At 45.6% G+C, this 26,686-nt stretch overlaps 1 protein-coding gene across 1 annotated transcript in view; it reads right to left on the reverse strand.

Moving 5' to 3' along the window:
- Positions 1 to 11,977: 11,977 nt before the first annotated feature.
- LOC120918642 (alpha-1-syntrophin-like) overlaps positions 11,978 to 26,686 on the reverse strand; it is an 89,016-nt gene continuing 74,307 nt past the window's right edge. The window contains exons 6-8 of the mRNA XM_040330331.1: positions 23,255 to 23,451; positions 15,234 to 15,421; positions 11,978 to 13,150 (exon numbers count right to left, since the gene is read on the reverse strand). Of these exons, the coding sequence (XP_040186265.1) occupies positions 13,058 to 13,150; positions 15,234 to 15,421; positions 23,255 to 23,451 (478 nt within the window). The 3' untranslated portion in view covers positions 11,978 to 13,057. The remainder of the gene's footprint in view (positions 13,151 to 15,233; positions 15,422 to 23,254; positions 23,452 to 26,686) is intronic.

Consider the following 26,686-nt stretch of genomic DNA (forward strand, 5'->3'; position numbering starts at 1 on the left):
AGACCACCACATCATTGAGTTGTGCTCACAGTATCTAAGGCTGACTTTAGTATGCTAAAAAAAGCCCTATAGACCAGGGGGCACCTGGCACAGGGTAGTGGATGCACCCATTAGTGTACCTTAATAGTAGTTCACTACTGTCTGCTAGCATTGTAAAGTAAGGATGGAAGTAGAGTGCCTATCTCTAGCCAAAATTGATTATTGTAATGCATTTGTGGGGAGCACAGTCTGCTGGCCTGCCAACTTAGGCCCCGTACACACGAGAGGATATTTGCTGGAAACGGTCCGCCGGACCGTTTCCAGCGGATACATCCTCTGGCGGATTTGGATCTGATGGCTGTACTCACCATCAGATCGAAATCCGCGCGGAATACATCCGCGGTGACGTGTCGCGCCGTCGCCGCGACGATGACGCGGCGACGTGCGCGACGCTGGAAGGTAAATACTTCCACGCATGCGTCGAATCATTACGACGCATGCGAGGGAGGGGAGCGGACGGACTGATCCGGTGAGTCTGTACAGACGACCTGATCAGTCCGCTGGACTGGATCCCAGCGGATAGATTTTGTAGCATGCTACAAAATTTTTATCCGCTGGGAAATGTCCGCTCAGACGTACAGACGACCGGATCTATCTGCTGGAACTGATCCGCGGATCAATCCCAATGGATAGATCCGGGCGTCTGTACGAGGCCTTACGCTTAGGTTATTATCGATGGCTCATCGAGACAAACTGTACCTGATGGCTTACTTGAGAAGGTCTAAGTAATTTGTTCATTGTTCAATCTCCTCAATAGGAGTTGAGGAGGACTTCAACTACAGGGTATACAAATTGATAGTAAAGGTATGTATCATAGCAGACTCACCTTTTTACTAGTTGTGGAATGGCATTTTAACAGAGGGGGGGGGGGGGGGGGTTTAATAGGTAGAAAAATTAGGAGAACTACCTTGATTAAAGAAAAAAATTGCAACTGCATAAATTGTATAGCAAACAAATATTAAAGGCTTGACAATGAATATAATTTTATGTATAATTTTCGCAAGTTTGTGAACGTTAATTTTTTTTGTAAGCATTGTGTTGTAACGTGGGATTTTATTCACTTTGGCATTTTTTGTAAAAAAAGAACTCCAATCAGTTTACTTAGCTTCTGTATTTATGTGTACCACTCCAAGCACCCTTTTAGGTTGAAAAGTCATTAAAACTATTAAAATAGGATGTGAGATATTAGTCTGATGTGAAAACTCTCATTAATATGTGTTTAACCACTTAAGAACCGTAAGGATTTGCCCCCTTAATGACCAGAGCACGTTTTTACAATTTAGCACTGCGCTGCTTTAACTTGGAATTGCGCAGTCATGCAATGCTGTACCCAAAATGGAGCTTTCTTTTGGTGGTGTTTGATTACCTCCTGAGATTTTTAAACATTTTGAAAAAAAAATGATATTTTCTACTTTTTGTTATAAAAAAATAGTCATACATTTAGGCCAATTGGATAAAAAAAAAAATCAATTAGCTGGATTCACGTAGGGCGGCGTATGTTTTAGCCGGCGTAGCGTATCGTATTTACGCTACACCGCCGTAAGTCAGAGAGGCAAGTGCTGTATTCACAAAGCACTTGCCTCCTAAGTTACGGAGGCGTAGCGTAAATGGGCCGGCGTAAGCGCGCCTAATTCAAATTGTGAAGAGGTGGGCGTGTTTTATGTAAATAAACCATGCCCCGACGTGATTGACGTTTTTAATAAACGGCGCATGCGCCGTCCGTGGACATATCCCAGTGTGCATTGCTCCAAAGTACGCCGCAAGGACTTATTGGTTTCGACGTGAACGTAAATTACGTCCAGCCCCATTCACGGACGACTTACGCAAACAACGTAAAATTTTGAAAATTCGACGCGGGAACGACGTTCATACTTAACATTGGCTAGGCCAGCTTTTTGTTGGACTAACTTTACGCCTGAAAACGACTTACGTAAACGGCGTATCTTTACTGAGACGGGCAAGCGTACGTTCGTGAATAGGCATATCTCGCTGATTTACGCATTCTAGGCGTAAATCGGCGTTCACGTCCCTAGCGGCCTGCGGAGCCAGACAGCTAAGATACGACAGCTAAGATACCCCAAGGAATTTGCTGAGAGGCATGTTGAGCCCATTTAATAAAGTAATATAAGTAATTGAAAAATAACAAAATAAAAAAAATGTTTACACAAAGTTGTCACTGAAATTATATATTGCTCAGACACGCCATGGGTATATGTGAAGGGTCCCAAAAATGTGTCGAAAGTGTCCGATATGTCCGCCGCAATGTCACGGTCACAATAGAAACCGCAGATCGCCGCCTTTACTAAAAAATACAAATAAATAAAAATGGCATAATTCTATTCCCTATTTTGTAGACACTAGAACTTTTGCGCAAACTGATCTGCTAGGTGGCACTTCCGTATAGTTCCGCGAGGAATATGCTAATTAGGTATTTACGCCGATTCAGAAACGTACGTCCGGCCGGCGCATTGTTTTACGTCGTTTACGTTAGGTTTTTTCGGCGTAAAGTTACCCCTGCTATATGAGGCGTAGCTAATGTTAAGTATGGACGTCGTTCCCGCGCCGAGTTTTGAAAATTTTACGTTGTTTGCATTAGTCGTTCCTGAATAGGGCTGGATATCATTTACGTTCACGTCAAAACCAATACGTCCCTGCGGCGTACTTTGGAGCAATAAACACTGGGATATTCCACGGACGGCGCATGCGCCGTTCGTGAAATACGTCAAATACGCGGGGTCACAGAAAATTTAAATAAAACACGCCCACATCAAACACATTTGAATTAGGCGTGCTTACGCCGGACGACATACGTTACGCCGCCGTAACTAAGGGCGCAAGTTCTTTCTGAATACGGAACTTGCACCCAAATTTACGGTGGCGTAACGTATCTGAGATGCGTTACGCTGGCACATAGATAGACCATTCTATCTGAATCTAGCCCACTGTGTTTTTTTTCAAAATTGTCGCTCTTCTTTTGTTTATAGCGCAAAAAATAAAAACCGAGGTGATCAAATACCACCAAAAGAAAGCTCTATTTGTGGGGAAAAAAGGGTGTCAATTTTGTTTGGGAGCCACGTCGCACGACCACGCAATTGTCATTCAAAGTGTGACAGCTCTGAAAACTAAAAATTGGTCTGGGCAGGAAGGGGGTGAAAATGCCCTGCATGGAAGTGGTTAATGCACAAAAACACACTATATTTCCCAAATGTTTGGTGAAATATGAAAGATGATCTTATGCCTAGTACATAGATACCAAACACGACATGCTTTAAAATTACGCACAACCGTGCAGCGGCGACAAACTATATACATTTTTAAAAGCCTTTAAATGCATAGTGAAATTGTTGTTTACATACGACACAAATTTGACACTTGCGCGTTATCACAGGGAATGTAAATATCCCCTATGATAGCAATATGTGGTGACAGGTACTTTTTTTGGGGGGTCTATTAGACTCTAGATCTCTTCTTAGTCTCTAAAGCATCTGACCACACTAATATCGGTGTTATAAGATGCTTTCCCAACTTCCTTGTGTATTATGGTAGATACATCGATGACATCATCATCATCTGGGATGGTGGTGATGATGTCATCGATGACTTTGTCAGCCACTGCAATGGCAATGTTTATGACCTGTCTTTTACCCATGTCTGGGATCTTGAGAGTCCTACCTTTCTTGACCTAGAGTTATACCACCTAGATGGGAACATTGAAGCTAAAAATCACTTCAAACCCACTGCAGGCAATTCTCTGCTACATTATAATAGCTGCCATTACAACAAGTGGATCAACAATATTCCTAGAGGTCAATTCTGCCGTTTGAGGCAAAATTGCACCAAAAAAACTGATTATATAGAACAGAGTGCTATCCTCAAAAAGAAATTACACAATAAGGATTATCCCGCTTCTTTGGTCAATCAAGCATATGACCATTACTTGGAACCAGAAGTCTCTGTTAACCCTCACATAAATTCATTTGACCAATCCACCCGTTTTATTACAAATTTCCACACTGATTCCAAGAAAATTTAACTAATTCTAAGGAAACACTGGCCCCTATTATTAGAGGATCCCCACCTCAAATCTATTCTTCCCAATATTCCGAGAACCACCTATAGAAGAGCTACAAACTTGAAAAATAAAATGGCACCTAGTAAATTAAAACCATTGCTAGTTTCCCCATTTCAGCATGTCCCTATGATCCCCCTAAAGGGCATGTTTCAATGTAAAAAATAACTCATGTAAAACATGTGCTTTTTTTAACCATGGCCAAAAACAATTTATTACCAAAGGTAAAACATACACACTGGGTGATTCTTTCAATTGTGGCTCCAAGTTTGTTGTCTAGGCATTGACTTGCCCCTGTCAACTTCTATATGTGGGTCGCACCATACGACCTTTCCGCCAAAGATTTGGGGAACACATGAGGAAAATAGAGGTTGGCAGGGATAAGCATAGTGTGCCCCATCATTTCGCTGAGTGCCATCAAAAATCCACTGATGGTCTAAGCGTTTGGGTTGTTGAACAGATTTCCAATACATTCTCTGAAGCAGAAAGATTTCACAAACTCTGCGAAAGAGAGACATATTGGATCTATCCTTTAGATACACTCAAACCTAGAGGCATCAATGAGGAATGGGAAATATCCACGATATTGTAGTGATTACCAATCAATAACTCTCCCTTTCTCTACCTATTATTAACTTTACACATTTTTGCCCCTCCAACTCAAATGATGTTTTCATGTGTCTTCAGACACTCTGAATATCGGTCCGAGTTCAGTCATCTTTCATCCAGTAAGTATATTTCCCAATCCCCCCCCCCCAGGTGCCCCCCCTCCCCTTTTCCTCCCTTTATCCCTCTTCCTTCCCCTTTTTTCTTCCCCTTTCTCCCCTTCCCCCTACTTTCTCCATCTTCCTCTCCCATTCCTCTATCTCCTTTACTCCCTCCCCCTACACCATCTGATATATTCCATTATGTCGCGTAATTATGTGCGTATTACCCCTCATTTATATATATATATATATATATATATATATATATATATATATATATATATATATATATATATACTCATTTGTAATAGTAAAAATCCCCATATTAAACTTTTACACCACCCCAGAACATTTGTTGCTAATTGCAGCCTTCTGTTAATCCCCCCACCCTATCTTTATCTCTGTTTTTATATTTATTTTTATTTCTATTTCCCATTTATTTTTTGATTGAAATTTTAAAATGCATTTTTGTATATCCAGTTTTTACCTTATTTTAGACTTAATGTTATTTATTATCTTTTAATCATATAACGATATTACGGGAATTCTTCATGTATAACTTACAATATGTCCCCTGTTTAGCTCAGAACATTTGTTTACAATCTACTTTTTCACTTAAAAGACTTGCCATCACTAGAGTAATGCTCCCTTATCATGGTGAGTGCATTTACATCTAGTCCCACTAGGTGGCAACACCACCAAGGTATATAAAAAGGCTGTACACAGCCAAAATATTTAGCGTGAGAAAGGTGCGCCTTTCAAAACCTCACGGCGCAAGCACTGAAACGCGTTGCATCCTGGTCCTGACGTCACTCCGCCTCACGCCGTGTCCCAGCACAGACCTGCCGCTTGCGTTCCAGCCCTCCACCTGGCAGCCGCAGTGATACCCGAAAACGATCGTTTGAACAGTGAACCGGCACCCTCACATGCGGCGAAGCACAGCAAGTATCTAGAGCTGCAGGGACTCTCCACACGAGCTGAGGACTGACTGTCACTTGGACTTCCACCTATGCCTACATACAGACCAAATATTGCTTTGGATTTTTCTTCTGTCCATTTACTTTCCATTTTCTTAGTTGATAAAATTAAACTATTAACACTTCTTTTTCTGAAAGCACTCTGAATTTACAGCATTTTTTTACCCTGGTTTGCAGACTGTGGCCCAGATTCAGATACAAATGTGTATCTTTATGCGGGCGTAGCGTATCTCCTATACGCTACGCCGCTGTAACTTTGTGAGCCACGTATGGTATTCAGAAAGATTCTGCTGCCAAAGTTACGGCGGCGTAGCGTATAAGGGCTGGCATAAGCCTGCCTAATTCAAATGTTGAAAATGTGGGCGTGTTTTATCTAAATTATGTGTGACCCCACGTAATTGACGTTTCCGCCGTCCGTGAACGTATCCCAGTGCGCATGCTCCAAATTACGCAGCAATAGTCAATGCTTTCGACGTGAACATAAATTACGCACAGCCCTATTCACTTACGCAAACAACGTAATTGACGGAAAATTCAACGCTGGCCCAACGTCCATACTTAACATTGCGTACGTCTCATATAGCAGAAATTTGCTTTCTGAATCGGCGTATCTAGGTCATTTGCATATTATACGCGGAAATCTACGGAAGCGCCCCTAGCGGCCAGCGTAACATTGCACACAATTATACGCCGGCGTATGCTAATTACGTTGGCGGAGGAAGCCTATTTTTTAAGCGTATCTGCCTTTGAGAATCGGCGTAAGGATGCGACGGCACAGGCCCAGATTCTCATACAATTACGTTGCTCCTGGGCAGCGTAACGTATGTTACACCGCCGCAGTTTTACAGCGTTAGTGCCTGATTCTCAGAACACTTACCTGTAAACTTGCGGCGGTGTATCGTAAAAGCGCTCCGCGCAAGCCCGCCCAATTCAAATGGGGCGGGCACCATTTAAATTAGGCGCGTTCCCGCGCCGAGCGTACTGCGCATGCGCCGTCGGGTAAATTACCCGACGTGCATTGCGCTAAATGACGTCGCACCGACGTCATTTGCTTAGACGTTAACGTAAATGGTGTCCAGCTCCATTCACAGACGTTTTACGCAAACGACGTAGATTTTGAAAATTTTGACGCGGGAACGACGGCAATACTTAACATTGGCTGCGCCTCATAGACCCCAGGGGCAACGTTACGCATCGCAAAGGCTACGGAAACGTCGTAAATTCTCTGCGTCGAGCGTGCGTACGTTCGGGAATCGTCGTAATTTGCTAATTTACATAAGCGACGGGGAAAACGACGTCGGCGACACCTAGCGACGGAAAAAAAATGCATTTAAGATCTGACAGCGTAAGAGCCTTACGCCTGTCAGATCTAATGGGTATCTATGCGTAACTGATTCTAAGAATCAGTCGCATAGATACCCGGGGCCAGATTAGGACTTACGACGGCGCAAATGGTGTTGCGCCGTCGTAACGCCTTTGAGAATCTGGGCCACAGTTTTTAAATTACGGCGACGTAAACTGTTTCTGAATCCGGGCCTGTATATCTTTCATACACTCTAAATATTATAAACTGATTTATTTATTTATTTCTTAACCAAAGAAATGTGGCAGAATACATTCTGGTCTACATTCATGAAGAAAGATTATTTATTTGATATGTTTCTTAACTGAAAATAAGGAAAACAGGTACAGTATTACACAACAGAGTAATTGTCAGTCAAAGTATCACAACGCTAAAAACTGAAAAAATAGCTGGGGAATGAAACGTGCTGGTGGTGAGGTGGTTAAATAAAGATGTGGAACAGCAAGTTTGACTCATACAAATTAGTTTAAAGAAAACACTACTGCAATAACTCAAAATGCACACTCATGGGAATTACGATTTCCCTTGAACGAAGGTGCTAAGTGCAGCTTTTGTTAATGGTAACATTATAAAATATTGATTTCTGGTATAAAATGTATATCGCCTGCCCTTTGCACAATAAAAACATCAACTCAAATATCTTTAGTTTAGATACCGTACTTTTTCCGTGACTAGACCCGTGCTGTGATTTGGATGTACAGTAAAACCTTGGTTTGAGAGTAACTTGGTTTGAGAGCGTTTTGCAAGACAAGCAAACATTTTTAATACATTTTTACTAAATATACAAGTAGCGTCAAGTCACAACTGAGTATAAAAGAGAAGAGAGGTGCCTCTAAGTGTAGCAATATGGTTACATTTAATTAAGGTATAGTGGAACCTCGGATTACAAACATAATCCGTTCCAAGAGAATGCTTGTAATCCAAAGTACTCACATATCAAAGCGAGTTTCCCTATTGAAGTCAATGGAAACGAAAATAATTTGTTCCGCATTGACTTCAATGGCATGCAATACCGCATGCGGCCAGAGGTGGGGGGACGCCGGAGAGCCTCGGAAACAGCCGGAAAGGCCTGAGGACACCTCGGCTGACTTTGGAAAGACTCCGTTCCCGGGGTTTGCCGAGGTCAGCCAAGCTGTCCTCTGGCCCTTCCGTGCATTTTCAAACAGCACCAATCGGCTGTGATTGGTGCCACTCAGCTGCGGTCGGCGTCCCCCCACCTCAGGCCAAACGCGGTACTGCACACCGCTTTGGCCTGAATCCTGCTCGTGTTGCGAGACAACACTCGCAAACCGAATTCGTTTTTTTTTAAATACAGTGCTCGTATTGCGAAACGCTCGTTATCCGCGTTACTCGCAGTCCGAGGTTCCACTGTACAACATTTAGCAACATTGTGCTACACTTAGAGGCGCCTCTCTTCTCTTTTATACTCTGTAGCATTGCTATAATCTTTTTATATGGACTATAAGCTGAAGGACTTCTGAATAAATGGTTGTGGAACGAATCATCTGAGTTTCCATTATTTCTTATGGGGAAATTTGCTTTGATATACAAGTACTTAGGATTACAAGGATGTTTCTGGAACGAATTATGCTTGCAATCCAAGGTTTTACTGTAAACCATAGCATGTAGAGCCAGCCAGAGGTGTTCTATGAAGTTCTCCCTGCTTATCTTCCAACCTCCACCCTGCCCCTTTTGTGTGCATGGTAATGAGGGGGGAACATGTCTGTGGGTCCCCAGGGCCCTCCCTTCTTTAACTTTTAACCTCGGCTGGGTTTGTGGAATGGAAGAGGAGCTCTTTAACTGTCAGTGCCAGTCACAGGACTCATATTAAGAATGGCGGCTGGTGGGTTCTTCTTTGGGGGGGTGGTAAACAAACAACAACCCCCACCCCCTGCAGGCGATCCGGCCTTGCACTTACCCGCTTGTGTGGCTGTGGTATCCTCTCCTGGACTGTGGGCAGTGGCCGCTGTGGCTCTGATGTCAGCTCCTGCAGCTTCCTTCACCGCGTGTCTTCCGCCAAAGCACTAGGCATCCAATAGGATTGCCTGACGCTTTGGCCAATTAGAAAACAGGTCTCACAGACTGCACTGCACTGCCAGACACTGTCCTGTAGGGAGAGGTGGAGAACCCAGGAAGTCGCCTCCCCCTTCCACTGTTTTCAGTGTCATGTTGTTGTATGTATTTAACTAACCATATCGGAATATGGAAGGGTTTCCTATATTGTCACATCCTGTGTTGTCAAATCCTTATATGGTAATTTCCTGTGTGGAGGTCACATCCTGTGATGTCACTTCCCATGAAGGAGGCGATTGGCTGCTGGAGCCATCACTTCCTGTTGGTAATTTCTTTTGTGATTCACAAATAAAAGGCCAAGTGGGCCAGGGTTTAGGCAGTCATGCTGAGGAGCTGAGAACATAAAGGTATGGTCATGTTTGTTTACTTGGATGAGTGGGTTTTTAGGTAAGATGCATTAGACAAAATGTGTGCTTATTAGCACAGGAGACAGGAGATTTGGCTGTGTGCTCTGCATACAGCCAAACTTTCCATATCACCGCCTCCCCCTTCCACTGTTTTCAGTGTCTGACGACCTCAGGCAGAATCCCAGTTGAGAATGGCTGGTTTATAGATTGAGGGCTAGGGGCTAAGTAGTAAGGAGTACATGTTACAGAGCTACATTCATCTGTGTCATTGAAACTTGCCAGAGTTTTGCTCTAAAGCAGGGGTGTCAAAACTCAATTTCATCGTGGGCCGCATCAGCATTATGATTGCCCTCAAAAGGGCCGGTTGTATCTGTAAGATTAGATGTCCAGCGCATCGCCTCCCCTTACATTAGATGTCAAGAGCCACCCCACCATCAGAAGTTGAGTCCCCCACTCTCCCTTACATCACAGGGCACCCCCTTTCCTTGTGCTGCTGCTGGGAAGAATCTGGATGCATTGCTTGAAAGCAGAATGTAAGGGTCTAGAGTAGGACCAGAGGTGCGAGGGCCACATGAAATGGCCTGGAGGGCCAGATTCGGCCCGCGGGCCTTGTGTTTGCCACCTATGCTCTAAAGTGTATCTAAAGCCAACATTTTCACTCTCCTTTTCTCCAGATGATCATTGTCACCAGGACTGAAAGTGATGGGAAAACAAAAATTCTAAGTTGTCACCAGAGCAGGGAGTGAGGTGAACACTTCCAATGGGGACGCTTGTTCTGGTGACATCTTTCTAAGAGGGACTTATCCTGACTTTGGAAAGGATTTCTGCTCACTTCCTGTTCTATATTTACAGGACAGGAAGGGAAGAGGAATCTCTCGATTAGGACCACCAGCTGTCTCTCGGGCCCTGAGCCCTTGTGGACAGGCTTCCTAGAAGAGCTGTTATAGCTGAAAAGGGTGGACCAACTCAATATTGAACCGTGTGTCGTGTGTACAGGGCTCAGGATCGGTTCATCTGATGAAAACGTTTTTTATTTTTCTTATGGTTAAAAAAACGATAGAAAAAAACAATCGTCTGTGGAGAAATCCATCGGTCAAAAATCCACGCATGCTCAGAATCAAGTCGACGCATGCTCGGAAGCATTGAACTTAATTTTTCTCAGCACATCGTAGTGTTTTACGTCACTGCGTTGGACACGGTCGGATTTTTAACCGATGGTGTGTAGTCAAGACTGATGAAAGTCAGCTTCATCGGATATCCGATAAAAAAAAACATCGGATTAGATTCCATCAGATATCCGATCGTGTGTATGGGGGTTTACGGACACAGGGGTAGATTCAGGTAGATTTGGGCAGGCATAGCGTATCTCAGATACACTACGCCGCCGTAAGTTAGAGCAGCAGGTCCTGTATTCACAAAGAACTTGCGCTGTAACTTATGGCGGCGCAGTGTAACTGGGCAGGCGTAAGCCCGCCTAATTCAAAATAGGCTGGTTGGGGGGCGTGTTCTATGCAAAATACTAGTGACCCCACGTATTTTAGATTTCTAACGAACGGCGAATGCGCTGTCCGTGGACGTATCCCAGTGCGCATGCTCCAAATGACGTCGGCAAATCGTCAGTGCTTCGACGTGAACGTAAATTATGGCCAGCCCCATTCACGAACGAGTTACGCATCTTTTTGGTGGTTTATCTTTACGCCTGAAAACCCCTTACGTAAACGGCGTATCTTAACTGCGACGGCCGGGCGTACGTTCGTGAATAGGTGTATCTAGCTGATTTACATATTCTAGGCGTAAATCAGCGTACATGCCCCTAGCAGCCAGCGTAAATATGCAGTTAAGATACGACGGCGTAGGAGACTTACGCCGGTCGTATCTTAGCAACATTTAAGCGTATCTCAGTTTGAGCATACGCTTAAAGTTGCGACGGCGCGGATTCGGACTTACGACAGCGTATCTACTGATACGCCCGTCGTAAGTCTTTCTGAATCTACCCCCAAGACTGGGGTGACATTAAAGTTCGTGTTCGTGTAAAGGCAAGTGTCCCAAAAGTTTTGGTAACATAGTGTAGATGCATTGTAGTCTATGGAACCAAGCACACAGCTGCATAAAAAGGAGTACAGAATCGTAAAACAAAAATCGCAAATTTTACATTTGAGTGCAGTAATTTACGCACGTGCCATTAAAGTTATTTTCCATGTAAAGGAAGGCGTCCCAATACTTTTGGTAATATACTGTATGTTGTAAAATTCTGATAGCCTGGCCTAATGTTCATTTTAGGACATTTCATTCAATTTTTCCATTGTGTTCGCTGAAAAAGACGCATCCTATGATGTAGAATTAACACTACAGGTCAAATTCAGTCTAACGTCAGACAAGGTATATTTATGGAAAGAGCCATCTCCAAATCCAGACATTTCTGGCTTAAAAGTTTATTAAAGAATTTTAAAGCTTCACACGGATTTGTGAAAAAAAAAAAACATTTAAAATGTAACAGACTGTCTTTATGGCATATCCTTGATCTAAACACGTGAAGCAGCCATGTCACCATCAGAAGCTAGCACCTCAACATGGCACACTTTGGGATCTATTTATAAAAAATTTGCAGTGCAAATGTCTCAATTAATTGTCATTATTTCCTATGATCATCAGCTCCACCTTGTGGCCATAATGCGGAACTTTTCTGATTGAGGCATTTCAGAAAAATACTACATTATGACCACTAGATGGAGCCGACAATCATTGGAAATCAACATATTAGGCAACCTTTGGGGGTTAATCATGACACCTGTGCGAATGCAAATTTTTTATAACTAGATCCATTTGTAACAATGCAATTCAAATCGGTTGCATGATCCCCTTTAAACAAGAGGGTAACCAACAAGGGCACACACATATTTTTCAGCCAATGGAGAGCTGACATGTCATCACCGTCTCACTTGACCACAGTGGAAAAAAACGAAAACAGACACCATCTTGTCAATGATTTTTTTTTCAACTCTAATAAAAACTAAATATATCTTATTTGACTTCTTCTTATGAATATACATATATAATATATATATATAATTATAATGCACAACATTTTAAGTCAGATGTAGAAATAAGAATACAGCTTAGGACCCAGTGTTGTATTTTACAGCTCTATCTACAACATTTGAAGAAAACAGCTGAAGGCACCGAAAATCTCCTTCTTGATCAAACAGGAACGATGAGGTGCCTGCGCTCTTCATATCTGTGCATCGAAAACCGTTACATAAAACTACATGTAAGGCACTACGTTGCTGTGAAAGGTATTGGCACCAGGTAACACAGGGTTAAAGTGTATCGTATAACACAGCGACAACTGCGGCAGGAACGATTCCGGTGCCGACAATTGTTCCAAGGATGGCTTAGGCAACCCAAGAAGCTCTTTTCGTTTATGAGTGGATTAGTGCAGGAACTACTTTGGTTCTCTGTAGGACTTCCCCGGGAACTCCTCCTTACGGTAAGAGACCCATGCGAGACACCTTGGCTGACAAGAACGAGTGAATGATGAAGACGATGGTTTTGGGACAAGAGTGAAGATCCAGTTGCTGAATAGAAAAAAAGAAAAAGAAAAGAAGATTAAAGAGTTGAAAGTACTTATGCAGAACCCTCCTAGATAGGTGTTAGAATTAAGTAAATTCGTTTTGGTCTATTGTACTCAGTGGAACTGCTACTCGTTGTTAGGCAAATTTAGCTTTTGCTCACTGGAATGTGGCTGTTGATTGTTTTCGTTTTTTTTTTTTATGTTTCAGAAGTTGCAGGATTGACTGCTTCCCCCTGGTTAGTCCAGAACAGGGCCGCTGATAATTCAGTACAGCCAGCCCTCCTGTACTGGGGCCCAGGCCCATTCAGTCCAAAAGGGGTGCCTGGGCACCTGCTGAGCTGGAGCAAGGCAGTACTGCCTTATTGTCATCTCTTGTGGCTCCCCCTGCAGCTTTGTCGACTTCTCCTTGTTCTTCCTCCGCCTGCACTGCAGGGGGTTTGATATCTGTGTCCCCACCCCCCTGCTGTCCAGGCCTTCCTGTGTGCCCCCCCTCCCCTGTAGCATTGCCAGCTTCCTTCCTAGCCCTCCTGATTCCCTTACCAAAGATGGCGGTGGCAGAACCGTCTTTAAAGCGGAGCTTCACCCTAAAGTGGAACTCCCGCTGATCAGAACCCTCCCCCCTCCGGTGTCACATTTGACACCTTTCAGGGGGGAGGGGGGTGCATGCAGATACCTATCTAAAGACAGGTATTTGCACCCACTTCCAGGCCACACAGTCTCGGGCAGACTGCGGGCATGACATCACCCCCCCCCCCTCTGTTGTGTTCTGGGAACACTCGGCTCCCAGTACACAGCGGGAGCCAATCGGCAGGTGTAGCGTGACTCGCGCATGCGCCTGTAGGGAACCGGGCTGTGAAGCCGGAGTGCTTTACTTCCTGGTTCCCTCACTGAGAATGGCGGGGGGGGGGGGCAGCAGACAACAGTACAGCTTATGAGCGGAAAAACTGCTGAAATAAAAGCAATTGCTGGAAAAGTCACCAGGAAAATGCTCTAAATTCAAGCTATATGTGTACTCAAAGAAAGAACTGCTTGTGACCATTATGCACTATTCAAAGCTACACTATATTTTCAAAAGTATTGGGACGCCTGTCTTTACAAACAACATGAACTTTAATGGCATCCCAGTCTTAGTCCTTAGGCTTCAACTCTTCTGGGAAGGCTGTGTCCATGGGAATATTTGACCATTCTTTCAGAAGCACATTTGTGAGGTCAGGCACTGATGTTGGAGGAGAAGGCCTGGCTCGCAGTCTGTGCAGGCCAGTCAAGTTCCTCCACCCCAAACTCACTCATCCATGTCTTTATGGACCTTGCTTTGTGCACTGGTGCGCAGTCATGTTGGAACAGGAAGGGCCAACCCCAAACTGTTCCCACAAAGTTGGGAGTCCACCACCCCGAACTTGCTCATTCACACTATATTGCCAAAAATATTGGGCCATCCCTCCAATTCATTTAGTGGAGGGGGGATTATGGTGTGGGTTTTCTTGGGTCCCTTTGTTCCAGTGAAGGGAACTCTAATGCCGCATACACACCATCACTTTATGTGATGAAAAAAAACAACATTTTCTGTGAAGTAAAAAATGACGTTTTTGAAACTTCAATTTTCAAAGACGAAGTTGCCTACACACCATCGTTTTTCTCAATGTTCTAGCAAAGCGAGGTTACGTTCATCACGTTTTTCCATTGAAGCTCACTTCATAAGTAGCTTCTGGGCATGCGCGGATGAAAAAACGTCGTTTTCAAACACACGGTCAATTTCTGTGAAGTAAAAGTTGACGTTTTGAAAAACGACACATAAAATTGAAGCATGCTTCAATTAAAGTGACGTTTTTAAAAACGTCATTTTTTTTCATCACATAAAGTGATGGTGTGTACGGGGCATTAAGCATATCAAGACATTTTGGACAATTTCATGCTCCTAAATTTGCTATAGCTGCAAAGGGTGGGTCAACTCAATATTGAACGCTACGGACTTAGACTGGGATGCCATTAAAGTTCATGTGTGTGTACAGGCAGGTGTCCCAATACTTTTAGCATTATAGTGTACCTATAAAGAACAATGTGTATGAAATAGAACTTTCTTTACGTACAAGTTCACCCTCGGGGTTGCCAAAGTCCAGATACAACATCCTGGCACCATCATCAGAAGACATCCGGAGTTTCTCGAAGGGTTTATGAAGGTGAACGATTCTGTTGAGTCCAGGCTCCTCCGTGAAGAGTGTGAATCCTTTGTCGATGTGTATAGAGAGTGCACACTCCTTTCCGCCCCATGTACATGCTAGGTAGGTAAAAACAGATATTCATGTTTAGGAGGAGAATAGTATTGTATAGATGATATCTGCTAAACTATACACAAATGTTACTGTATATCTAGAGCCAAAATGTTTAGTATAGAGTAGAGCAGTGGTCTCCAAACTGTGGCCCTTTGTTCGTCTTTATTCGGCCTTTGGGGTACTTTTTCTCCCACTAATACAACTTATTATTCCTTCCACTGACATTGACAATGGGGCATAATGGGGCATAATTCCTAGTGGTGACATCAATAATGGGGCACTACTTCTCCCACTGATACCATTGATGGGTCACTATTCCTCCCACTGACACCATTGATGGTGAGGCATTATTCCTCCCACTGACACCAATGGTGGGTCACTATTCCTCCCACTGACACCAATGGTGGGTCACTATTCCTCCCACTGACACCAATGGTGGGTCACTATTCCTCCCACTGACACCAATGATGGGTCACTATTCCTCCCACTGACACCAATGATGGTGAGGCATTATTCCTCCCACTGACACCAATGGTGGGTCACTATTCCTCCCACTGAAACCAATGATGGGTCACTATTCCTCCTACTGACACCAATGATGGGTCACTATTCCTCCCACTGACACCAATGATGGGACACTATTGATCTTTTATTGAAAAGAATCAAGCAACCAATTTTATACAAAAGTAAAAAACATAACTATAGTACAAAACTTCAAACATAAATCCAAGGAATACACATCCGGGTTCAGAATATATACAATATATACACTATACACCACCACCAAAACATTACTACAAAACTATTTACACAAAGCAGCAGAGAGGGCCTAAGAGGCACAACCCGTCACCTATGTACGCAGCCATTTATCAAAAATGTATCAAAAATAATAATCTAGGGTGATAAGAGACAGACAGCCACACCCGGGAAAGAGACTCCTGGCAGTCAGGGAGGCTTGAAACCCCTCCACGCCTTCAGCCAAGCCCCCTGACCCCGCTTGTCTCTCTCAAGCCCCCGAATCTTCCCCACCTCATGCACAATGTCATACACCACCACCTCAACAGGAAGGATTTTTTGCCGAATGCTGACCTGACACCGTGCGTTCCAGGTGAAATAACGGACCACTAGGCTAACTAAAAAAAGTGTATCCAAACAAAAACCTCCACCGGTACTGAATGCTCCGTACACCCACTCGGCATAACCCAGCCTGGAGAGGAAAGGAACACCGAGCGCCCGCCCCACCTGTTTGTACACTTCTATGTTAAAAGGGCAACGAAGCAGAAAATGGTCCATAGTCTCCTCCTCACCTGCACACTCCTCCCGAGGACAGCTACGATCCACCCCACTGCGGAATTTCAAATTGCCCCGAACATAGAGCCTCCCATGGAAGCACAACCAGGCCAGATCCCTAAATTTAGGAGGTATTCTATCCAAATTAATTAGTCTCAACCCCGCCCTCAAAACTGGGCCTGGGCAATCCCTTAAGGCCAGTGGGTCATGAAAGACTTCGCTCAAGACTCGACTCATAAGGTCTTTCCTCGGAACCGATCTGAGATCTTCAGCCGACAATCGCCACTGCCGCAGTAACTTCAGGCACGGAGCTACATAGGCTGGTAGCTGACCACGATGACCCCTGCGATTCTTCACTTGGCCACCTTCTTCCCAAAGTCGCAGAAAAGGACTAAACCAAGATCTAAATATGCCTGCCCATCCAGGAGGTTCCACTGCAAGCATACTACCAATGTTAAACTTGAGAAAAAGCAGTGAAAAGAAAAGAACTGGGTTGACCATACCTAAGCCACCCTCCCTCCTGGATAGGTAGGTGACATTCCTCTTGATGGGGTTCAGTCTGTTCCCCCACAGCATCTGGAAGAACACACTACTGACCCTAGCATAGAGAGACACTGGCAAGATGCAGACAAAGCTGACATACAAGAAGATCGGAATCAGGTAGGTCTTAATCAGATCAACCCTTTCCCTCATAGATAACTTCCATCTCTTCCAGTTGACCACCTTAGCATTGGCAATTTCCAGTCTGCCTTCCCAGTTTTTGAGGCCATAATCGCCGGGTCCAAATTCAATGCCTAGTATCTTAATTCTTTCCCGGGGCACTGGAAAGGTGTCCGGGAGATCAAACCCCTCACCTTCCTTTCCCATCCAGAAAACTTCGCTCTTTTCCTGATTGATCTTGGAGCCTGATGCTTCAGAATACCGTGATGTCAGAGAGACCACCTCCTCCGCCTCATCCGTCCCAGTGACAATCACCGATACATCGTCCGCATAAGCAACAACCCTCAATGGCGGCTCACCCGGGAGACCCACTGGTACCCCACACAACATGCCGCTCTCTAGCCTCCTGATGAAGGGGTCGATTGCAAACACATAGAGCAGGGGACTCAGGGGACAACCCTGGCGCACCCCGGAGCCAACCTCAAAGGACTGCCCAACCCAACCATTAACAAGAGGGAAGCTTTCTGCCCCCTTATACAAGACTTTCAGCCAATCAACAAAACCACCCGGCAGACCGTACTTACTAAGGAGCAACCACAGGTACTCATGGTTAACACGATCAAAAGCCTTTGCCTGATCCAATGTCAGCAAGTACTTTCCCCAGCCTGCAGCCCTGCACCGCTCCAAGGCCTCCCGGACAGCTAACACCGCTGTGAAGGTGCTCCTACCCTGGACCGAACAGTGCTGATGGCGAGAAAGCAAAGACTCTGCTACTGACGACAGGCGCCAGAAAAATATCTTCGCCAGTATCTTTCTATCGACATTAAGAAGGCTGATGGGGCGCCAATTCTCAATCATCGAAGGATCTTTACCCTTTGACAGAAGAATCACAGCCGAGTGCCTCATGGAAGGGGATAGCACCCCCTCAGCAAGACAACTGTTAAAAACCTCTACCAAATGTGGGGCCAGAATAGACTTAAAGGCTTTGTAGAACTCAGCCGTCAAGCCATCCGGTCCGGGTGACTTTTTGATGGCAAGCTGTTCAATTGCCCTCATCACCTCTTCAACTGTGATCTCCTCTGTCAAATTCATCAATGGAACATCTCCACCATTTAGACCTGGAGTAGAGTCCAAAAAGCTTTCCATCTTGTCACGGTCAAGCTCTTTCCTTCCAAGAAGGTCGGCATAAAAGGACCTCACGACCTCCAGAATCCCTGACCTGGACTTTGTCACGGAACCTGTACTGTCCTTAAGGCCAACGACCGCTTTAACAGCTACACCTTGTTTGCAGTTCTGGTAAGGGTCAGGCGAGTGGTACTTCCCATAGTCCCTCTCCAGAACCAAAGAGGCATGCCGGTCATATTGACACTTCCTGAGAAGGAGTTTCACTTCAGAGATTGCCCCAGGATCTCCTCCTCTTGAGACAAGAATATCCAGCTTCCTCCGCAAACGTTGGTAGGTCATGTATTTATTAAACTGTGTTCTATTGGCTAGGCCCCTGAAGAATCCAGCGATCCTCTTTTTGGTCAGCTCCCACCACTCAGCCTTGCTGCTACAAAAGTCCAGGAGGGTCACCTGTGCCTGAAAGAATTCCTCAAAGGATTGTCTAACATGTTCTTCCTTGAGTAGAGTCGAATTCAATCTCCAGATGCCCTTTCCTCTCTGAGGGGCGTCTGAAGCATTCAGGGCCACAGATAGCATACAGTGATCAGAGAACTCTACTGCCTGCACCACTGGGGGTGAGAAAGCAGAGGCCTCCTTCAAAAAAAACCTGTCTATCCTACTCTGACTATTACCACGATGAAAGGTGAACCCGGTGTCATCCGGGAGGTGCGCAATGTGCACATCCACAAGACCAGCATCCCTAACCATACTATTTAAAAAAACGCTATCATATCCCAGCCTGTCCTTGAAGTCCTTCCTGTCCTTGGGCCTAGTTACTGTATTAAAGTCACCTCCAAAGACCACTTGCCGGGATGTAAAAAGAAATGGCTTGATCCTTGTAAAAAGGCATTTCCTGTCCCACTTTGTGTGCGGCCCATAGATATTAATTAGGCGCAGGTCCTGCCCTCCCACAAGGACGTCTAAGACCATACATCTCCCAATCTCCACCTCAATAACCCGCCGGACAGTTACCATGCCGGTTTTAAACAACACCGCCACACCGCCGTAAGGCTCGGCCGCAAGAGACCAGTAAGATGGACCATACCTCCACTCTCTCTTGGCCATATGAATATCTGCCAAGGAGGTGAGCCTAGTCTCTTGCAAAAATAAAATTTCAGCATCTAATTGGCTGAACAAAAAGAAGGCCATAGAACGAGCTCTCACTGACTTAATGCTGGCGACATTTATTGTCGCCACTTTTAACGGAGGGGGAACCGCCATTTGGGTTATTGGGTGGATTGCTTCTTAGCTCCCCTCTGCTGCTCATCACCAGAAGCCTCCCTCTTTCTTGAGGCCGCCTCCAACTCCATCTCTGAATCAGAGCTCAGCTCTGAAGAAGCGCCAGATGAGGAAATGTCCCACCTAGCGGACCTACGACGGGTGGAGACAGGCACCAGAGCTTCCCGCCCCCGTTCCGTCCTCACCGCCTGCTTCTTCCGCCGCCCAACCTTCCTTCTCTCTTCCAGGTACTTGAGGTCAGCCTCAGAGATGCCCTCATCCCTTGTTTTTTTCTTTGAAGCGACCTTTTTAGTACCCGCAACCACTCCTGATGGGGGGGGTAAATCCGACTTAGGAGGGATAGACTTCTGGGGGGTAACTGACTCAGGGGGCACAGACTTGGAAGGTTCTGACACAAGAGGAGCGGGTACAGTAGGCTGGGGGGACACAGATACAGAAGGAGTACTTACAGACACAGAAGGGGTGGTCACAGGAACTGGGGAGGAAACTGGGGAGGGATCCTGAGCAGGACCAGGGGGGTCGGTCACCGCAGCGGAGGATGGTACACCAGGGGCCTCCCCCTCCATCCTGTCCAGCCTTGACATCTCATCCACTACCTCCTTCTCCATATTGTGCCAGGCCTCAGGGCATCTGCTATAAGGGTGGCCAAGTCGCAGGCACAGGTTGCACCTGATCTTCTGGGTGCAGTCCTTGGCCATATGACCCTGACCCCGACACACTGAGCATATCAAGGCCGAACAGGAGGAGCTAAGGTGCCCCCTCTCTCCACAGCGGTGGCACAGCTTCGGCTGACCAGGGTAGAAGACGGTCATCCTATCCCTCCCTATGAAAGCCGAGGAGGGCAGGTGACGGACAACATTTCCATCCCTGGCCAGCCTGACTGTCACCGACCATCCCCCAGTCCAGATGTTACGCTCATCTAATATTTTAACGGGTTTGGTCAAAACTTCCCCGTAGTTCCTCAACCAGACCTCCAGATCCCTGGCAGGGACGCTCTCATTGGTGAGGATGATAGTGATCTTTTTTACTGTTGACTGCTGCGAAATCGCAACTGGGGCCAGACTTTCCCATTCGGGTCTTGACCTGCACCGGGCCTCATATCGTTCCCAGAACAGGTCAAGACCCTCTGGCTTGGTGAAACTGACTGTATAATCCCGCGTCCCTGACACATGAATAAAAGCGTAGAGATCGTTAACCCCAAAACCCATTTCTAGAATTAAATCCACCACTGCACGCCTTGCAGGGGGGATTGCACCACCTTCCCATTTCAAGATGACAACATTACGTCTTGGGCCCCCAGCAGAAGCCAGAGACCCAAGACCATATCCCGGGGGGCTCGAGGTGGTAGCTCGTAGAGGAAAACCCTGCTTGGGGGCGGAGCTGCCAGGGACAGAGCGTACCACCTGAGCGAAAGTGGGTTTATTGGGGCCAAGACCCCACACTGAAGTCACTTTATCTGCATGAACAGAGTTAGTATTGTCCATGCCACCTGAAATGGGACCATTGTCCATCCCACCTGAAATGGGACCATTGTCCATCCCACCTGAACTGGGATGATTATTATCAGTCACACACACATTCCCATCAGGTATAATTATAGTTTCTGTTGCAGTACCGGCCGTCGCCTGATGCTGCGCTGTGGAGTCCTGAGCAGCAGTGGGGCAATCAGCTCTGGTCTCAGCATCAGGAGGGTTAATGGGTTCTGCTGGGACTTGCAGTTCCTTCACAGGAATGTCATTTTCTGAACGTGTCTCTTGCTGCATTGCAGCCTCAGCAGGCACATTATTACTGCATACAGGACTGGCAGTCTTATTATTAGGCACATTATCAGTCATTGATGGTACATACACAGTCTTATTCACAACATGGGGCTTAGCTGGCTTCACTTTATCAGGTACACCATCTGCAATATCTTCATCATTAAAGACCATCTGATCCCCCCGCACAGGAGACTCCATTACCTGGATCACCCTCAGCATGCCTCCTGAGTCCTGGGAAGGCATTGGGGTGCTTACCTCTCCCTGGGGGGGCAGGGGGTCAGAACTGGGGGTCTCCTCCTCCTCCACCTCCATCTTTGTCACCTTTGCAAACCTCCTTTCGTTGGAGAACTTTTCCTTGAAAGGACCATCCCTTCCTTCCATCATGGCCACGATGGTCTCCTGGTGGTCCACACGGACCTTGGCCAATTGGATCTCTGGATCCATGGATCCGCGTTTCAGACTATGCAAGCCTTCACGTTGCCTTCGCAGGCGCTTCAGCTCCGCACGTAGCTTATACAGCTTATCCCTCTCCCGGTTTAGGACTTTTATGCCGGCCACCACTCGCTCCCGAATGGCCTCCGAGCCTTCATCCACACCAGGGGCAGAGAGATCACCAGCTGAGGCTTGTAGAGGGGCAGACATGTCAGCAGATGGCCCAGGAGATGGCTGAGAGCCTCCAGCAGGAGAGGCCCCACTGCCCTCCATGGCTTCCCCAGAAAGGGGCCAGGAGAGCTGGGAGAGATTTCCAGGCAACTCCCTTCTCACACAGCAGCTTCTCACACACCTTCCTCCTCACACACCTGTGCTCCAATGGTGGGTGGGACACTATTCCTCCCACTGACACCAATGATGGGACACTATTCCTCCCACTGACACCAATGATGGGTCACTATTCCTCCCACTGACACCAATGATGGGTCACTATTCCTCCCACTGACACCAATGATGGGTCACTATTCCTCCCACTGACACCAATGATGGGTCACTATTCCTCCCACTGACACCAATGATGGGACACTATTCCTTCCACTGACACCAATGATGGGTCACTATTCCTTCCACTGACATCAATGATGGGTCATTATTCCTCCCATTTTATTTGGGTACAGCGTCACATGACCGCGCAATTTTCAGTTATAGTAACAGTGCCGTATCGCAAAAAATGGCCTGGTCATGAAGGGGAGTAAATCTTTCCCGGAGCTGATCCCATCTACAATGTATAATCCAAATCAATTAGAAGGGAAGTTATAACCATTTGATTGTATGCAGATTTGATTATTTTTTTAGAATTGATTATTGATATTACATATTGATCAGATAATAAAATGGAAGGTTGGCCAACCACACTCAGTCTCTGTTTGGGTATTCATCCAGCCGCAGTCCCCCGCAGTTACTTGAATAAAATAGCCGGCGGGAGATTCTTCCATCTGCGCTGCTTAGCGTGGATGGTGGAATCTGCCGGCAGAGAGCGATCTAGCTGTGTATGGCTCTCCGTACACATAAATCATGACCAGTCTGGCAGTACAGGAATGCAAGCAAATTAAGAACTGACTCCTAATGATCCTTTCTTTAGGCCTTTTTCACATTGGTGGTGGAACTCGCCATCCCACTGAAAAGAGATTCATGGTTCATCACTTTTTAGAGGCAGTTGAGCAGCAATTTATCACCTCCTGAATGCCTGTTTTTTTGTTGTCTTGCAATGTTTTTGAGCTGCACTTCTCTCACCTGTTGTCACCTCTTGTATAAGCTCCGCTGCATTGTGGCATCCGTCTACTAATGCCCGTGTCCACTCCGCCAGCTCTCTCGGCGTTGCCACGCTGAACAAATGAGTTTCCACCCCCTTCTGTGTGCCAGAGCGAAGAGCGAAGGCCAGCTCAGTGTCGTAGATCGGTGAGCTCTTGGGGGGCCCAGAGTGTACAAGCCTGTGAGGGACGACAGAAATATTTTAGTAAATTTGCCCCTGAGAAAAGAGTTTAATCATTGAAGCCCAATGCCAGGCAAACAGCTAAAAACACAGATAAAAAGATGTGGGGGATGAAATTCACGGGTGCACACCATTGTAAGACCGTGTACACACGATCGGTTTGCCCCATCGGTCTTTTTTCCATTGGTGTAAAAAAAAAGAACATGTTTTAAATTTTTCCTATGGATAAAAAAACAATAGAAAAATCTGATCGTCTGTGTGGAAGTCCATCGGTCAAAAATCCACGCATGCTCAGAATCAAGTCGACGCATTCTCGGAAGCATTAAACGTATTTGTTTTCAGCTCGTCGTAGTGCTTTACGCCACCGTGTTTTGGCACGGTCAGAATCTAGTCTGATGGAGTGTAGGCAAGACTGATGAAAGTCAGCTTCATCGGATATCCGACGAAAAAATCCATCGGATTAGATTCCATCAGATATGCGATCGTGTGTACAGGGCTTAAAGCGGGGGTTCACCCTTAGAGGGCACTTTTTCCCCTTAGATTCCTGCTCGTTTTCTCTAGGGGAATCGGCTATTTGTTTTAAAATATGAGCAGTACTTACCCGTTTACGAGATGCATCCTCTCCGTCGCTTCCGGGTATGGGCTTCGGGAATGGGCGTTCCTTCTTGATTGACAGTCTTCCGAGAGGCTTCCGACGGTCGCATCCATCGCGTCACGATTTTCCGAAAGAAGCCGAACGTCGGTGCGCAGGCGCAGTATAGAGCCGCACCGACGTTTGGCTTCTTTCGGCTAATAGTGACGCGATGGATGCGACCGTCGGAAGCCTCTCGGAAGAATGTCAATCAAGAAGGAACTCCCGCTCCCGAAGACCCATACCCGGAAGCGACGGAAGAAGATGCAGCTCGAAAACGGGTAAGTACAGCTCATATTTTAATACAAATAGCCGATTCCCCTAGACCGAACGAGCAGGAAGCTAAGGGGAGAAAAAAAAAAATTTAACAAATGGGTGAACTCCCGCTTTAAGTCTTGACATGGTGGTACATATTTACTCAGTGCAACGTAATCTTTTATATGTTACCAAAAATTGTGTGCACTAAAATTAACCACTTGACCTCTGGAAGATTTACCCCCCTTCATGACCAGGCAGTTTTTTTGCGATGTGGCACTGCGTCACTTTAACCACTTGCTTACTGAGTAGTGGCCCTTACACCCCCTTCATGCCCAGGTCAATTTTCAGCTTTCAGCGTTGTCACACTTTAAATGACAATTGTGTGATCATGCAACACTGTACCCAAATTACATTTTTATAAATTAATTCACACAAATGAAGCTTTCTTTTTGTGGTATTTAATCACCGCTGCGGTTAAAAAAAAATTCTAAACAAACAAAAAAAAAGTTTTCATATTTTGTTACATTTTTTTTTTAGCAAATGGGTAATTTTTCTCCTTTACTGATGGGCACTGATAGGCTGCACTGAATAGCACTGATAGGTGGCACTGATCAGGAGGCACTGATGAGGCTGCACTGATGGGCACTAATAAGTGGCACTGATAGGTAGCATTGATGGGCTCTGATAGGCTGCACTTATGGGCACTGATAGGTGGCACTGAGAGGTGGCACTAATAGGCAGCACTGATAGGCGGCACTGATCAGGAGGCACTGATTGGCAGCACTGATAAGATGGCACTGGTAAGCACGGATTTGCAGCAGTGGAGGGCACTGATTAGCAACACTGGTTGGCACATAGGGGACTGATGTCCCTCTAACATAAATCGGATACCAGCTTTATTCTATTCTTCACGCTAACCGGCTTCTGTTTACTTCCGTGATCAGCTGTGATTGGCTGACAGCTGATCACGTGGTAAAGGGCCCGCTGTAATTGGCCCTTTACCCCACTCTGTGATCAGCTGAGTCCGAATACCCCAGCGATCACAGAGTGCGCCGCGTGGGAACGGGAGGACGTACATAGACGCCCTCCTGGCATTTGAAGTCTTTCGGCTATAGTGCGGACATCAAGTGGTTAAGTGACAATTGCGCAGTTGTGCAACACTGTACCCAAATAAAATTGATGTCCTTGTCTCCCCTCCTTTTCTCCCCACAAATAGAGCTTTCTTTTGGTGATATTTTATCACCAAAAGAATTGCAGCATTGCAGAATCGCGTATATATACACATGACCTGTCACAGAGCTGCCACTGAACTGCTATAGGGCGGTCTGTGAACCACTGCGGTTGCTATTTTTTGCGCTAAACATAAAAAGACCAATCATATTGAAGAAAAAAAAACTTTCTGCTATGAAACATATCCAATAAAAAAAAACATTAAAAATCGAATTTCTTCATAAATTTAGGGCAATATGTATTCTGCTACATATTTTTGTTTAAAAAAATCCCAATAAGCGTATATTGATTGGTTTGCGCAAAAGTTATAGCATCTACAAACTATGGGATATTTAAAAAAAAAAATGGCGGCGATCATCGACTTATAGCAGAACTGTGACATTGCGGTGGACATTCTGACACTGACACTTTTTGGGGACCAGTGACACTAATACAGTAATCAGTGATAAAATATGCACTGTCACTGTACTTATGACACTGGCTGGGAAGGGTTAAACATCTAGGGTGAATGAAGGGTTAACTGTGTGCCTAACCAGAGTTTGTGTGTGCACTGCGTGAGGTGCTTTTACTAGGGGGAACATATGGACTTTATTCAATGCTTTGCAGGGACACAAAAACCACCCCTCCTTCCTCTGTCAGAACAGAAATCTGCCTGGTTTTAATAGGCAGATCTGTGTCTCTGTCTGACAATCGACAGGCACTGGTGGACGTCCAGGGCCCGGTGCCCACCGATCAGCTTCTGCTGTGTGTAATCACAGCAGAAGCGTGCCACTGGGAGCGTGCACATGCGCCCCCCCTAACCGGCATTGCAGGATCGCGTATATATACACATGACCTGTCACAGAGCTGCCACTTTGTAGCAGTAAAACTGCTATAGGGCGGTCCGTGAAGCACTATGCTGATAATATTATATAAAAATTTTAAGAAAAAAAACAGAGAAGAAATCCAGGCAATATTTTAAATGCTGCAGTCCGCCTAAGGACATGTTCCATATTAAAACTGTGAATGGTGATTCATATTATTGCCATTGGGGGTGAACTTCCCATTTACAGCCACTAGATGGCAGAACAGTTATTTGTATCAGCACACTGTAACGTGTAGAATTTCCTCTTTT

This window comes from Rana temporaria, chromosome 12 (assembly GCF_905171775.1).
Source record: "Rana temporaria chromosome 12, aRanTem1.1, whole genome shotgun sequence".
Lineage (NCBI taxonomy): Eukaryota > Metazoa > Chordata > Amphibia > Anura > Ranidae > Rana > Rana temporaria.